The sequence below is a fragment of the Fringilla coelebs genome, assembly GCF_963513975.1.
Source record: "Fringilla coelebs genome assembly, chromosome: 31".
NCBI classification, from domain to species: domain Eukaryota; kingdom Metazoa; phylum Chordata; class Aves; order Passeriformes; family Fringillidae; genus Fringilla; species Fringilla coelebs.
In genome coordinates, this window is record NC_140057.1 from 1,446,773 (window position 1) to 1,462,815 (window position 16,043).

General features: G+C 52.9%; 2 protein-coding genes across 2 annotated transcripts in view; one reads left to right on the forward strand and one right to left on the reverse strand.

Annotated features, from left to right (window-relative positions):
- The window catches only part of LOC311164363 (uncharacterized protein), a 55,174-nt gene that overhangs the window by 12,983 nt on the left and 26,148 nt on the right, over nucleotides 1–16,043 (reverse strand). The gene's annotated exons all lie outside the window — the stretch shown is intronic.
- Nucleotides 13,588–15,768, forward strand: LOC311164323 (uncharacterized protein; the record flags this gene model as incomplete). The annotated part of the gene is made up of 1 exon (XM_084223731.1): nucleotides 13,588–15,768. The coding sequence occupies one exon, from the start codon at nucleotides 13,588–13,590 to the stop codon at nucleotides 14,662–14,664; it is 1,077 nt and encodes a 358-aa protein (XP_084079857.1). The 3' UTR covers nucleotides 14,665–15,768.

Consider the following 16,043-nt stretch of genomic DNA (forward strand, 5'->3'; position numbering starts at 1 on the left):
CCCAAACTGAGCCCAAGCAGGATCTCTCCCTAAATAGGCCTTGAGATTCCCTTTGAAGATGAAAGGCAGTATGGAAAAACTGCTAAATAGTGTTCCTGTCTGAGGCTGGCATGAAGATCAATTGGGCCTCAGTCTCCAGCAGCTGATGCATTCTCACTTTTAGATATGGAGACCAAGGCAGCGTGTCCTGCTCTGACAGACACCGCTGCCCTCCTTGCATTCCTTTGGGCACTTCAGAAAGACCAAGCCTGTCCCAGCTGTGCTCTGCAGGCTGACACTGCTCTGCCTTCAGAACAGCAGCCTGGCCAGGAAAGCTCTGCTGGCCCCCAAAGCTGCAGCCACAGCTCCCAGCAGAGGGGAAAGCCCTGCAGAGCTGCCAGACGTGCTGGGCGTGTTGACACTGACCTCTCCTCCAGTGGCCCTGTCCAGTCCCCTAGAAACGCTTCCGAAAGCCCTGGAGACAAAACAGCAGAGAAGAAGTTATCAATTCTGATCAGCACTGAGAGACAGCAGGCTGGTGGCCCAGTGTCTGAAGGTGTTTGGAGCTCTCCTGACTTCTCACTTGATCCTGCACCAGCACAACCCCTGGCCCTGCTTGTGCAGAAGGAGCTGCCGTGCACTTACCCTCGGCCAAGCTGCTCCACCTCCAGGTATTTCTGGGCAGGCTCCTCCTGGCTCACGGTGTTCCCTGAAAGAAACCACGTGGAAGACGCTCCCTCCCAGAGTGAGAGCCCGCCTTGCAGCAGAGCCACAAGGCAGCCCCACTCCCTGGGGCCGTCAGCCCCTTGCTCTCAGCTGGGGAAGGACAAGAAATGGCTCGGTGACATTCAGCTGCAGAGCAACACTGGCTGCAGCTGATGCCAAGACACACACACAGCCCCCTGCTCGGGCCCCCAGGAACAGAGCAGACGTACTCAGCTGCATCAGGCACCACTCCCCTCTCCCCTCTGCCTGCAGGGCTGTGCTGCTCTCAGAATCTTCAGCCCAGGATGCCACAGCCGAGGGAGGTTCAGAGTCCTTTTCCCAAGCAGAGGGAGGTTCTCCATCCTCTTCCCAATATTCTGCAGCTTCTCCATCGTCTTTCCAAGCCAGGGGACTTTCGCTGTCACCTTCCCATGCTGGGTAATGTTCACTCTCCTCTTCGCAAGCCTCAGAAGGTCCTTCATCCTCATCCCACATTGGGACATGTTCTCTCTCCTCCTTCCACACTGGGAGATGTCCGCCCTCCTTGTCCCACACCATGGGGGCTTGGCCATTCTGGTCCCAGTCCAGGGGACATCCACCTTCCTCGTCCCACGCCGGGAGATGTCCGCTGTCCCTGTCCCACCCCGCGGGAGCCTCGCCGCTGCATTCCCACACCGCGGGATGTTCGCCCTCGTCCCCCAGAACAGCGGGAAGCTCTCTGCCCTCTGCCTCCTCTTTGGCCTCCTCTTTGGAAGCAGAGGGAGCCACAGGAGGTGCTGGTGGTGCTTTGGTGCCCTGTGGACAGACAGCAGCGTGAGGGACGGGAAGTTCTATCTCAGTTCTCACCTTATTTATCCTCAGCTGCACATCCAGCTGCACTAAGCAGAAATTGGCTTTGGAGCTGTTCCAACTAACAATGGGCTAAAGTTAACATTGCCACTTATTGCTGGGAATTCGATATTCCAGCATGGCTAAAGCCAGCAAGCAATCCTCTGCCTGCAAAAGCAGACCTGCAGCTCTTCAAAAGCTCTTCAGCAGAAAAGGAGAAAACTGACAGGGATCCCTTTGCTGCTGCTGCAAAGACACTGACAGGAACGTTCCTTCAGCCTCCCAGGCTGGCACTCAGCTGCCACATGCCGAGCTCACCACTTGCTGCACACTTCCAAACACCAAAGGTTCCTTTCCCACTCACCGAAGGAGGAGCTGCTCGGGATCCACAGAAGAAGTGCCCTGCAATGGAGAGGGAACATGAACCAGATGCTGTTAGGAGAAAAACTGCCAGTGGTGGGAAATGCCACGCAGCAAGGCAACCCCAAGAGAGCATTTTGCTTTCACAGCATCCCTCCAGCAGCCACAGTCCCTGCCCACAGCAAGCAAGAGAACAGCACAAAATACTGGGCTGGCTCAGTTCTTGGCCGGAGCAGCAAACGGAGGCAGTTGCAGGCTCTGCCGGCACAGACTCCCTGCCTGAGGGAACAGAACCCCCCAGGGCTCACTGCAAATGCTGTGCACGCCCCGCTGGCTGCAGACACCCCCTTTTTCAGCTGCAGCTGCTGGCAGGAGCTCTCCCAAAGCAATGCTGCCTTCATGGTGATTTGGTTCCAAAGTCAGCTCAGCTCCAGAGGAAGAACAGAAAGCACACAGCAAGCCCAGAGCCACAGATGCCTCACTGAGGGAAAGGCTCGACTTACGTGCCAAGTGGGTTAAAAAATAGCCCGAATAAGCCACGGAGTACAGAGTGCAGACTGCAGCAGCCACCTGCTGGATCATTTTGGCTGCGCTGCACACGTCTGCTGCCTGTAGCCCTGCAAGCACAGCAGGACACCCGTCAGGGCTGGGCTGGCTGCTGAGAATGCCTCGGGCAGGAGGATCCTCCGGCAACGAGCCCAGAGCCACTCGGGCCACTGAGGGCTCCGTGTCCCACAGCAACGGGAACACCGCGGGGACGTGGCACTGCTCCTGTGACAGCACAGCAGCAGCTCACGCAGAAACCGCCTGCAAGGTTCTCCTGTGTCACAAAGGAGCACAAAGAACCCTCCCAGGGCACCGCCTGTTGCCCAAAGGATGCAAGAGGAACTCGCAAAATGCAGCACACAAGGACACCCCATAGCCCAGCCTGAACACTGAGGAGGAACAAGGACGGCACCAAAGCAAAGGAAACGTGACCTTTAGTCACTGATACTTCTGACTAAAAGCAGCAAGCCTTGTTCCATCGGGGATCTTTGTTCTACTTCTAAAAACAAGCAAGGTTTTCCAGTCTAAATACACAGAAGGCAGGATTTGGGGAGGCGGTGGGATTAGGAAGGAGGAGGAGGAGGGAGAGAGGAAAAGGAGGAGCAGGAGGAGGAAAAGAAGGAGAAACAGTGTTGATGTTTGATGAGAGAGCTCTCCTGGTCCTTAGCTTAACCCCTGAACACCTGGTTCAATTTTGTCTCCTCTGTCTGGCTGTGCAGGGCAGTGAAAGAGCGGCTTTGGTGGGTGCCTGGCATCGGGACAGCATCACCCGACTGCAATGGGATATGTTCTCGTGTGGCCCTGTGCTATGGTGACACTGTTGCTGTTGCTTTTGCCTTTCTTATCATTTTATCTTTTGCATTAAAGGCTCGTGAAGCGCCCCCGATGTCTCTCGTGTTCCCCGGGCTCCGGCAGCCCCGTCCCTTCCCCTGCTCCCGCTGCCACGTTCCATCCCGGCTGGAGGAGCCTTGGAGCTGCCGTGGGGGCCGTGGGGCTGCCCCGGGGGCTGTGCCCCGAGCCGGGGCCCCTTCCCAGAGCTCCCGGTCTGCCCTTGAGCCTGGAGCAGCCGGCGAGGGCTTCAGCTGGGACGGCAGAGAGGCGCTGCTGGGCAGGCCCGCATCACTTCTGTTTACTTGCTGCTTCCCAACTTGGGGAAGAACCATTTTTGTCGTTTTCTGCCAGAAGTCTCTCCACTCCTCCACGCAGTCGAGGGAGTTCTGGTTGGTTTTCCCTTCTTGGGGGAAATCAAAGCGATGCACTGGTGCTCCTAATTAGGGGTAGGAGAAGTGAGGCTCCAGGGCTTCCCGCTGAGCCGGAGGCACCGAAGCGGCAGTGCCGGGAAAGCCGTGGCGGGAGCTGCGGAGAAGTTTGTTTGTGTTTGCAGCCCAATCCCCCTCGGGCCCGGGCCCGGCCCAGGGCTGTTCCTCAGCTCCGCCTTTGCCCTCACGCAGCCCGGGGGGCCCTGAGAGCGCGGGGCGGGGCCGTGGCGCGTGCAGAGCCCGGGCCCGGCTGCGATTGGGCGTTGGTGCCGTCAGTCGTGGTTGTGGCGCGCTGATTGGCGGGAGCGGGGCGGAGCAGGGCCCCGGGGCCGGGCTGAGGGCGGCCGTGGCTGCGCAACGGCGCCATTGGCGGAGCGCGTGTGCGGGCCCGGGAGCGGCGGCAGCGGGCGGAGCGCGGGGAGGCGGCGGCGGAGCTCGGAGGCGGCCGCAGCGCAGGTGGGAGCCGCGCTGGGTTGTGCGGGGGCTCGGGGCTCGCTGCGGGCCTCGGGGGCGGCAGGGGGCTCCGGCGGGTGGGTTGTGCCGTGTCCGGGCCGTGTGGGCCCTGGGCTGAGGGCGCTGCGGGAGCGGCTGCCCGCGGTCTCCTTGCCGGCGCTGCCTCGGCAGGAGCCGCTGGCGGAGCAGCGCTGGCTCGGCCCGGTTCGTGTGGCTGGGCCAGAGGGGGCTGCCCCGTGCCGGGGCTGTGCGGGGAAATTCCCGTCGCCGGAGGTTTCTGTGCCCGGGGCAGCCAGAGGAGTCCTGTGCAAGTGACTTTATTGCTGAGCAGAGGGAGAGGCCGTGGGGCATTTCCCAGACGCTCTTTCAATCTTAGCCTCGCTTTTTATCCTCATTTCCCGGCCGCTTCTCCCCCTGCCCTCACCGCACTGGCCGAGGTACTCGAAAGGTCCAAGACTCCCCGATCTGCCTGCTGTATGTGCCCTTTACTGTGCACCCCCTTTAGTATCACACCCTAAATTCATAGCTGCATTAAATCTTGGTTCTTCCTCTTAAAGTTCAGGAATTTAGTCGGACCTTGGCTGAGCAGCAATCCGTGTCAATTAGTAACTCTTTTAAATCTGTACCAGTCCCTGACCCTATCTCCAAGCAGATTCACAGTATCTCTTTGTGAGGATCCATTCGTTTTATTCCTTGCAATCCCTCCTCTTGTTTTTTCACCCATTGTCTTTACAAACATGAATTACTGTTGAGTCAATCTCATTTCCTGAGTGTTTTTTTGTTTTGGATTATTCTCATTGCCCCCATTCCGTGTCCTTCTGGAGCCGTTTCTGGATCAGGAGGCCTGGCTGCCCCCTGCATCCCCTGGCTCACCTGCTGAATGAGCTGCACTCTCGAGGTGTGGAGCATGGTAAAAAGATGAGAGTTGCTGTAGCACATGTGAAAAACGCCAATCACTTGTTTTTAAAATTTCAAAGGTTTACTAGCAGTAAAATAATTATTAAAATAGTAGTACAATTAGAGGAATAATAATTTAGACAGTTTGAATTAATTCAATATGAGACAATAAAAACAAATAGTTATGGATGTCCCCGATGCCTTTTTATTGGCAGCACAAGCCCGAAAAATGACACCCCTTAACAAAAGGTTAACCCTTAAATCAACAGCCTGTTGCATATTCATACAGTTCATACATGATGAATAAATTCCATTCAAACAAAGGATTTGTTCTGGTCATCCTCAACTTCTTCCTCCTAATCCTAAGAGTGCCTTTGAGGGCCATCAAGTTCATTTCCTCTGATAAGAGGGCAATGAATTCTTTTTCTCTAACAGATTCAGGTGTCCTGTGGCTGCTAGCTACGTTCAAGTCCTATCTTTAAAAAAAGTATCCTACATAGCAAAGTTTCTATTTTAACATTTTGTTATAACCTAAAACTATATTTAACACACTACTTAAGAGAATTAATACAGCATTACTTTCTAACACAACACATATAATATTCATTTTGATATTTGCAAAAAGCCAGTCATAAAATACGAATTTTTCACAGCACATGAGAGGAGGAACAGCATTCATTTAACCCATGGTCTGCCAGGGATCCACAAAACCGTGTCCCATTCCCATCCTTTCCAGGTTTGGATCGGTACCTGAGCTGCTTTCTTATTTCATTTTTTTATCTGCTTCACCACTTTTCCTTTGTCATCTATTTGCCAACAGCAGCTTGAGTCATTTAATTTTCCACAACTCCTCCTTTTCCTGCTAACAGATGATCTGATCCCATCCCCTGGTGAAATGTTGTGTTCCTCATTCCAGTGGATTGGTCAGCAGGAAGGTCAGGAGCTGGAGCTGTCTGGCTGGTTATTATTTGGAGGAGAGCTTGTAATCTAACGATGCCATTGAATGAGAAATGGTTTCCTTGGCTCCAGAAATGAGTTCCTGAGGGTTCCTAGGGGCTGGTCCATGGTGTTGTAGGATTTGTCCTGGTGGCCTTTCAGCTTTTCCCCATTTTTAGTGCTCCCTCAGGAGCCAGGGCTGCATCAATTGATTGCTTTTCTGTAATTTAAACATAACATTCTTGGATTCCTAACTGATTTTCCTAAATAACCAAAAACCACAAAAGACCCCCACCAAATCCAAAATAAACTGGTCTAATACCCCCTATATATCACAGAGAGTGACAGCAGGTGTTGCAGTGGGCAGAGGGATGATTCCCCCCAACTTTTTAAAGTGACCTTTCAGAAGATTCTCCATTTGCTGTTTCCCTTTGCAGCTGAACCCATTTCTGTTGCAGAGTCAGATATCCTCAGCAGGGGCTCTGCCTGGAGCTGTGCAAATTCCATCAGTGCAAGCAGGCAGAGCTTGGGGTGAGGGGCAGAGGGAATAAGCCCAATTCCTGCCCCAGGCAAGAGACCCAGGTACATTGCCCACACTTTGCCCCTGCAGTGTTAATTTGCATTTCTAAAGCTCCTCTGCTGTCTGCCTGGAATGAAGCTTCTCTTCCAGAGCAGCCATCCAGTGACCGGGTGTTCCCACCCTTTCACCTGCACTGCTTTTTGTTTCTCCTTTTTTTTTTTTTAAAAACAATATTTTTTTTTAACTTTTTATGTGTTAAAGAGTCACCTTTGAAGCTCTTCTAATTTTTCAGAATGCAGCCTGAAGGTGAACATCGATAACCCCAGATGAAGATTTTGCCATCGCTAGCAGGCACACACACACATGCACAAAAATCCCCCAAAGGAATAAAGGTTTTTCATACTTCTCCTAAGAGTAAAACTTGATTCTCCCACCCCTGTCCCAAACCAAACTGACAATATAAAAGTAGGAATATTAGGGAAGACATGCTAATGGTGTTATCTTGTGACCAAACCTGGGGGAAGTACAAGAAGTCTCCAACAACATTAAATCAAGGCTTTATCTTATTCTGGCCAGGGTGTTCTTTTGGCCAGGATGTGCAGAGAAATAATTTCTTTCACAAATAGCCTGGGTGTGGAGAGAAAATCATTCCATGAGACATGTGAGGTTTACTGGATTTTTCCTAAATTTGATACAGTCTGAACCAATCTAAATCCACTGGTTTAATGTTCATTGTTACCAAGTTGTGTAGTTGTTAGTATTTGGTTTGCTGTGGGACCCGGATTTCTTTGGCTGTGATGTTGATTAGGTGCACACTCCTGGATTTCCTTCTCAGCCTTTTCCAGACCAGGTGTCTCCAGCTCTGCCAGGGGCAGTGTCTGGGGTAGCTGTTGGTTGCTGTTTGCTGCTGTTGGTTGATGTTTTGTTGCTGGTCGTTATCTCTGTGGGCATCTTTTGGGCTGTTCCAGTCTGTTGAGATGTTAAACTCATCTCCATTGAGTGGTGTAAGATCCCTTGGAAAAAAAAATCAGAATTCCCTTCCCCAAGGCAAAGGCAAACCAAGCCTGAGTAGAGAAATACAATGTAAAAAATTTTATGGGATATTACATGGTGAATTTTGCAGCCATGCAATCGCAGGCAGCCCAGTGTGTGAGTGTAAGTGAGCCCCAGAGTGGAATTGTGCCCTTGTGTTCCCCAGCAGCTGTGGCAGGGCAGGCCCAGCAAGCGCTGAAGCTGCAGCAGTGGCAGCAAGGCTTGGCCCCAGGGGCTGGAGATGCCGAGGAGGGTGGCCAGGCAGAGGATTTGAGCAGAGGATGTGTGGGCAGGCGCAGGGGCTTGGCCCGCTGTGGAGCCCTGGCTGCTGCTGCGTTGCCTTCAGGGCAGCTGAGTGGCGGCCTCCCCTGCTGCTGCTGCCGGCGGGGAGTGCAAATCTCCGGGGCTTGAGAGCCCTTGAGCCGAGGCTGAGGGGTCCCCCCGTGCTGAGCTGTGCTGGCGGCTGTTTGTGGCCTCAGGGACACTTGGCATGGGCCACTTGGCCACCAGTGGGGCTGCTTTGCACTCCTTAGGCAGGAGCCGATGTCCTGGGTGGGTGTTGGGAACAGCAAAGTGCCAAGGCAGGGCCAGTGCCAGCCCAGCTTCCTGTGGGAGAGATTTCACAGGAGACAGGATTCTGGCCAGAGCCTGCTGCTTTAAATGTGCATCCCTTATCTCCAGCCTGCACTAGGTGGAGAATTACCAGGGTAAGGAATTCCCATGATCAGTTCCAAGGGAGATAATTGAATATCTGCCCTGAGTCTTGCTCTTCTTCTTTCCAAAGCAAATGGCAAAAACCATTCCCATGGCATCTTGGTTTCTATCACCAGCTTCCAAAGGTGTTTCTTTATTTCCCCATTCATTCTTTCCACCCGACCTGAGCTGTGGGGTCCCAGGGGTTATGGAGGTCCCGTTGTATTCCTAAAGCTGCCATAACCCCCCTGAAGGATCTTTCCTGTAAAATGAGTTCTTCTTTCTGAGCCTATTGCTTCCACAATCCCTTCTCTTGGCATTATTTCTTTTAGAATACCTTAGTAAGTGATGCAGTGATTGCTGAAGCAGTCAGAATTGCTTTTGCCCCTCTGTTAGGTGACATGGTGTCAGCAGAAGATATTGAAGCCTTCCTGCTCAGGGCATTTCAGTGCCAGGCTCTTACAAGCCCCCACAGCTCTGCAGGTTGAGCTGAGCATGGGGTGGTCACCTGGTCTTTGTCTGCTTCCCCTTCCTTAACAATAGCGTGTCTTGTAGCTCTTTTCCCTTCTGCTGCCCTTGCAGAGCCATCCATAAACACATTTTCTCCCTCAGGCCAGGGAATGTCTCCTCAGTCTCTCCCAGCCTGGCTCTGGAGCTCTGTGCCTTGAATGCAGTCCTGGGTTCCTTGCCAGCCCCTGTCCAGGCTGTTCAAACAGGAGGCTGGGTTAAAACCTTGCCCTGTCCTCAGTTCTAAATCCTCCTGTGCCATTGAACAAGTTTCATACTGTAATAACTGAGCACTGCGCATCCATTTAGAGGCTCTTCTGGTTGTCAAAGCTTTTCCTTGATGCCAGACTTGAACTAAAGGAGATCCTCCTGTTGTCATCAGTTTTCAAACCTCAGTTGCCCTGTGAGCTGTGTCTGCACAATTCTGCAGACAGTGAGGCCACTCTGGCCACTGGGTTCAACATTTTCACACAAGAATTCTTTTGGCATGGCCCTGTTTAACATTCACTTAGAATTCAGTTTCTTTTCTGAGTCTGGAAGAGCCATGGCTAAGACATCAATCATTTTGTTCTTCCATTTTCTCAAGTTTTGTTCTGTTTCTCATTTCCATACCATAACACTGAGACTATCTGGGGTTAAAAAGTCCTACAGTGTTGTGGCTAGAAGAGAAAATCCTCAATCCAGGTCCTGCAATTCAGTGTTAATCCTCTGATTAATCTCAGCTCCTTGTTAGTCCTGGGTAATGTTATTCCTGAGATTCCCAGACCCTCTCTGGGTCAATGCACCACAAACCTTCAGTCAAAATATGTCCCAAATATTTAACCTTTTTCTCCACCATTTGCGCTTTTTTATCAAATACTCTGAAGATGCTTTTGAGCCAGAAAATTGAGCCATTTCACAGAGGCTTTGTCTACCACTTCTTCTTGTCCTCCTTCTTGGAGCCATGTGATTTCTTGACTGGCAGGATAGGAGTGTTGTAGGGAGACATCCCTGGCTCCAAAAGCCCTGCCTTTAGCAGGGATTCAATACCAGGCTGTGAGCCCTTCCTTTCCTCCCTTGGAACGGGGCGTTGCTTTTACATTCCACTTATCCTGGTTCCTTCAAAGGAATTTGGGGAGGCTCCATATGAAACTTTCCCTGTTTTCCTGGGGCTGCCCACACTTCAGGGTTCACTTCAGCATTGGCTTGGCCAGACATTTGACACAAAGGTACAGCAGAAGTAGCCTCTGTATCACCTTTTACAATAGTCAAGTCCAGCCATCAGATTGCTTCCTAGCTATTACAATCACAGTAGGAAGAAAAAGAAATTAATTTATTTCAGACCTATCCCCCACAGCTCCTAATAGTGGTTGAACAAATCATACCTTGTTGCTGTTGAGTCTGGGACAGGAACAAAGACTCCAGTCTTCAGAGGGTGAGCAGAAGGCGTTTAATGGAAAATAGCGCGTCCTTTATAAGCCGACTCGCTAGGCTGAGACCTGATTGGTCCTAAAGCAAAAACCTCTCCCTCTGTTGGGGAATCAAGAATAGCACACTCTGGAGAATCATATCTATAAACAGCATGTGCAGAAAGAGAGATAGTAATTGTTTTAATTCTTACTCTGAGCTTTCTCACAGCTTCCCACAGCTTCCTAGGAAAATCCTGGGAGAGCTCTGTCTCTGTTCAGAAGATATGTGATGTGCACAATACCTGATCATCTTTCCTATTTATTCCCTTAATAATGAAAATATTCTTTTGCAATTTCCCTCCCTTAGGTCTAAGATTCAGGGTGAATGGAGAGGCCCCTGTGTCCATCAGGAGAGGCCTCCTCTCAATGCAGACCCACCCTGAATGTTCTCAAGGGCTGCAGTGTGGTGGGTCCCTGGTGTGATGGGAGCTGTGACACCCCTGCCAATCCATGTCCATCCAGGGCTGGGCTTGATCCTCCTGAGGGTGCTGCTGTCTCTGCTTGCAGTGTCCTTGTGCCCTGCAGCTGGAGCCCTGATTCCTTGCCAGGGGCAGTTTGGGTGGGCTCTCCCCTGCCGAGGAGGGCAGGGCCTCTGCCAGGGGCTTGTGGCCGAGCGCGTCCCCTGGGTGCTGGGGCCCCCTTGGGCCCTGGGGCTAATCCCTCAGGGGCTGTAGGAACTCTGCCATGGCCTTTGCCTTCAGCTTGGCCTTTTTCTGCTCCCTTCTTGCATTCACCTGCTGTGCCTTTGTGCCCAAGTGCTGCAGGGCCTTCTTGTGCCACTCCTGCAGCCCCCCTCAGTGCCTGTGGGTGCTCATCCTCTGACAGCTCCCGAGCTTTCTGCAAAATCTTTCCTTTCTCCAGTGACCCAATAAAATCCTTAAAAGAAAATCTCAGTCCTTGCATGTACAATCCACATTTCCCAGATGTTCCTTGCTCCTTGTGCTCAGGGTGCCCTCCCCAGCCCGTGTCCCAGAGCCGGTCCCTGTCCTGCCGCAGTGTCCAAAGGCGGCCCCCCCGGCGGGCAGGGCCAGCAGCTCCACGGGGCCGGGCAGCGGCCGGGGCGTCCCGCAGCCTCCTGGGGGCCGGGGGCCACTGCCGGCCCTGCCCGGGGCTGGTGGGGTCAGGCAGCGCCCGGCGCTGAGCCTCGGCTGCCCCACAGCCCCGGCCCGGCCCCGCAGCTCCCCACGGGCCCCCAGCCCGTGCTGCCGGTCCCGCACCTCTGCGCCCGGCGCTGCCGCTGCCCACCACAGAGAAAGCCCTGGAATCCTGACCTCTGTGATTTCCTGTCCTGGAGACTGGGGATAGAATGGAACTGGATCGACTGGGAAATTTTGAGGATAAGACCCCTGAGAAACATTCCAATCCTCAGTATTTTTCTCTTTCTCTTCTTATCCATCATCCTTTGTCTTTCAGCATAGATTCCTCCTGCTGCTTCTTGCCTTATCCATATTGCTGCACACTGCCCTTCACCCAGTCCCTTCCCAGCACACCAACACCATCCCTCCCCTGTTGTCCAAATCCATTTTCCACTTCGCTTATTGTCCCCCTGGGTGTCCATGTCTTCAGTTACCTCTGGGGGAATGTGCAAACTACGTCACCATTCTCCCAAGGGACCCATCAGAGATATTTTGGGATCATCATCCCTTTGGCCAGGACCCCTTCCTGGCTTTCCCTTTTCTACCCTCCATGGGTGCCCTGCCATGTTCACTCCCCAAAGATCCCAGTGCACTCACTGATGAGATTTTCAGAGCTCTCTCCCTGCTGACTCTTCAGAGCCCCCCTGATGTGTCACTCGTCTGTCTCCTGGTCACTCTCGGGTACCCGATCAATCCCCGGTGCCGCCGCCACCCAAGGGAGCCGATCCCCCAAACCGGGTGAGGCACCTTCAGCTGCACTCACTGCCCGCCGCCCCGGATGGTGGAAGGAATTCCAGACGAGTCCCAGGGTGTGTGGAAAAATTGACATCACCAGAGGATTGTGTCCACAAAGAAGACAGAGGAGTCCTGTGAAAGTAATTTTACTCCTAAAAAAGGAAGAGGCCATGAGACATTTCCCATGTGGTCTCCAGCTGTTGGAGGACACAGCCTCCTGTTCATCTTAATTTTCCTGGCCACATCTCCTTTTCCCTTTCCCCACTGGCTGAAGTACTTGAGAGGTACAAACATCCTAATCCATCTACTACATATCCCCTTAATATGCTCTCTACCTTTGTATAGCAAACTATATTCATGGCTCTGTGAAATCTTTGTTATTCTTCTTGAAGTTCATTAATTGAGCAGGACCGTGGCTGAGCAGCAATCTGTGTCATCAATTAATAAGATTTTCTGAAACTGATGGCTTCTCCTGTCACTTCCTTATGTACATGTCCCTGGCCCTATCTCTGAGTGGATTCACAGCATCTCTTGGTAAAGACACTTTCCTTCTCTTTCCTTTCATGGGGTCCCCCGTTTGGGGGACATCCCCCCTGGAGCAGGGTGTCCCCCCTTGCTGCAGCCCCAGCCCTCAGGCAGTGCTCAGCCAATCAGAGCAGGCACTGATGATGACTCACCAGTTGCCAGGCCGAGCTGCAGCTCGCAGCGTTCCCCAGCTGCGCTCCCCGTTTGGCCCCAGCGCCCCCCGCGAGGGGAATTTGGGGAGGTGGGAGTGGGGCAGCGCCAAGGCCGGGCCCCCCCGCTCTGTGCTGGCGGGAGCGGCTGCAGTGGGGAGCGAGTGCGGGCGGGAGCGGCCGAGAGCCCAGCGCTGCCCCAGCCCGAGCTGGCCCAGCTCCATCCCTGCCCCTGCGGTGGGATGCTGTGGGTTTGGGGGGAAGGGGGAGCCGGCAGTGGGTGCTGGGCTTGGGGGAAGGAGGAGAGGGGAAAGACAAGCAGGGCTGAAGAACAAAGTGGTCAAACGCTGCCTGTGGGAGGAGAAGGTGGGATTGTGGAGGAGAAGGAGGAATAGCAGGAGGAAGAGGAGTATGAGGAAGAGTAGAGACACAGAAGGTGGAGGAGGAACAGGAAGAGGAAGCATCACAAGGTTCTACCCCTCCTTGTATCTGCAGCCTCCCCCCCAGCCCCAGGATCATTGCCCCCCTCACATGCGGCAGGTGCCGGGGGAGGGGGATCCAGGATTTTCACAGGGGTGAATCTTGGTGTTTCTGAGCTTTCTTGGGCTAATTGTTGGTGTTACAGTTTTGTTGTGGGGGCTGAATCTTTCTATTTGGAGGGGGCTTTTACTGAATCTTGATGCTTGGAGAATTTTTTATCTGTGTCTTGAAGTTTGGGGCATTTTTGCACTGAATCTTGGAGTTTTGGATGTTCTTAGAGATATAAAATTCCCAAAGACTTAATGAGATCAGCTTGGGCAAAGCGGAACTCCCAGTCCAAGGTGCTCTCCTCTTGTTTTTTCCCCAAACCATGATTTTTCATTTCTAGGGCTTTAGTGGATGGAGGAAGAGGAAAAGACCTGGAGACCCCGCACGAGGAGGGGCTGCAAACCCAGCCCAGGTTGCTTGGAGGAGGAAAGAGCCCTCCTAAACCAGGAAGGTGTCTGGAGATCCAGGCAGAGCTCAGAGCTGGTGGAGAAGCCTCATGGCAGGGAGAAGCCCCACAAGTGCTTGGAATGTGGGAAGGGTTTTAGTCGGAGCTTACACCTGATCCAGCACCAGGTGATCCACACTGGGGAACGGCCCTATGAGTGTGAGGAGTGTGGGAAGCGTTTCAGCTGGAGCTCCAGCCTGAGGAAGCACCAGAGGATCCACTCTGGGGAACAGCCCTACAAGTGTGGGGAGTGTGGGAAGAGCTTCAGGCAGAAGGAGAGCCTGATGCAACACCAGAGGATCCACACGGGGCAAAAGGCCCATGAGTGTGGGGAATGTGGGCTGAGCTTCAGACACAGCTCTGGGCTTAGGAAACACGAGAGGATCCACACTGGGGATAAGCCCTACAAGTGTGGGGAATGTGGGAAGAGCTTCAGCCAGAGCTCTGGCCTGAGGAAACACGAGAGGATCCACACTGGGGAAAAGCCCTTTGAGTGTGGGGAGTGTGGGAAGAGCTTCAGCATGAAGTGCCTGCTGACAAAGCACCAGAAGATCCACTCTGGGGTAAAGCCCTACAAGTGTGGGGAATGTGGGAAGAGCTTCAGAGGAAGCTCAGCCCTGGTTCAACACCAGGTGATCCACACAGGTGAACGGCCCCACACCTGCTTGGAATGTGGGAAGAGCTATTGGTTCCTCTGGAACCTGAGAACACACCAGCGCACCCACACTGGGGAGAAACCCTACAAGTGTCCTGAGTGTGGGAAGAGGTTTCAGATCAGCTCCACTCTCCTCCTACATGAGCGGATTCACAGAGAGGAGAGGCCCTTCCGCTGCCCCGACTGTGGGAAAGGCTTCAAGCACAACTCCACCCTCACCAACCACCGGCGCATCCACACCGGGGAGAGGCCCTACGAGTGTGGGGAGTGTGGGAAGAGTTTCTCACAGAGCTCAGCCTTGACCCGACACCAACGGAAGCACCACTAAGGGAAGCCCTGTGAGTGCCCTGAGTGCTGGAAGAGCTTCGTGTGCTGCTCCAGCTCCATCCCCCATGAGAGGATCCGCATTGGATGATCCCCAGTGACCCTGTTGGGCAGAGCCCTGGTGATCCGTGGTCCTGGTGATCTGTGCTGGGAAGGCACCTGGCTTGGAGGCTCCACATCATCCTGGTTCCCTGTGGGCAGCTAGATAAACCCAGCAGCAGGAACATCCACTGGGACACAGACCAACAATAGGAATTCCTTGGGGAGAGCAGATTTGTCAACTTTCAACCCCATAAAATCTTTTGCATTCAATCCTATCTTCTGGTGGCATCAAGGAGTACTGGAAAATCTTGGAGGTATATTCTGGGTTGACTGTATGATGTTTGTATTCCCAGTCTGTTTTGTGCATGCTGAATAATAAGTTTTGCACCTTCAAGACTTGTCCTGAGAGTGAAGGGGGAGAGAAGCAGTGCACAGTTTGTTTTCAGACACTGCACTCACTGCTCCACATTCCTGCTCCTGCACTTTGTTGTCTGCGCATGGACAGACAGCAGAGCTCTCCTTGGCTTTTAGTTAGTTTTAGCTAGCTGAGGCAAAGAAGTTCCCTGGGCTGTGGTTTTTCCCCTTTTCTTTGGACCTGTTTGAACCTGCTCTGGCCTGAGCACCAGCAGAGCACCGGCAGCTCACACCTGTGGCCCACCGGGCCGGGCCTGGGCCGCGGCATTTCCAGCGCCGGAGGGACTGATAAGAGACTGAGTGAGCTGAGCTACAGCCCACGGAGGGACTTTGTGAGTTTGTCTGTGTTTTAGAGCAGCAAGAGGTTTTATAGTTTAATATTGATTAGGTCTTATTGTGTAATAAACAGTTTTTTCCACTTTTCTCCAAGGAGGTATTTTATTTTTCCTGAACCAGTTGGGGGAGGGGCTGATTGAATCTGCTTTCCAGAGGAACCCCTTTGGGGGTTCTCTCCCAGATTTGCCCTGAACCAGGAGAAGTTCTTTTGCAACTTCAGGGATTCCATGATTTTGATTTCCTATTGCCCAAGGGTGTCTTCCACAGCCAAATGTTGAAAAGCTGGGGAAAAGATTTTGGAGACAGTGGGATAGAAACTCCATGAAAAAAAGGTTCTTGCCTTCTACCTAAGCAGTGGATCCTCAGGTGGTATGGACAAGGAAATCCTTTTCTTTTGGCCTTGACTTTGTTTTCATTTCTCTTTATTGCTTTTAAATATTCAATACTGAGATAAGTTAGACATTGAACTAAGACAGGGGTGTGGTCATGGTAAGACACAGACATGGAGAGTGACATGGGGACACTTGGACATGAACTGGGATTGGGCCATTTGTGGGGACACGGGGGGACACGGGCATGGATGGAGATGTG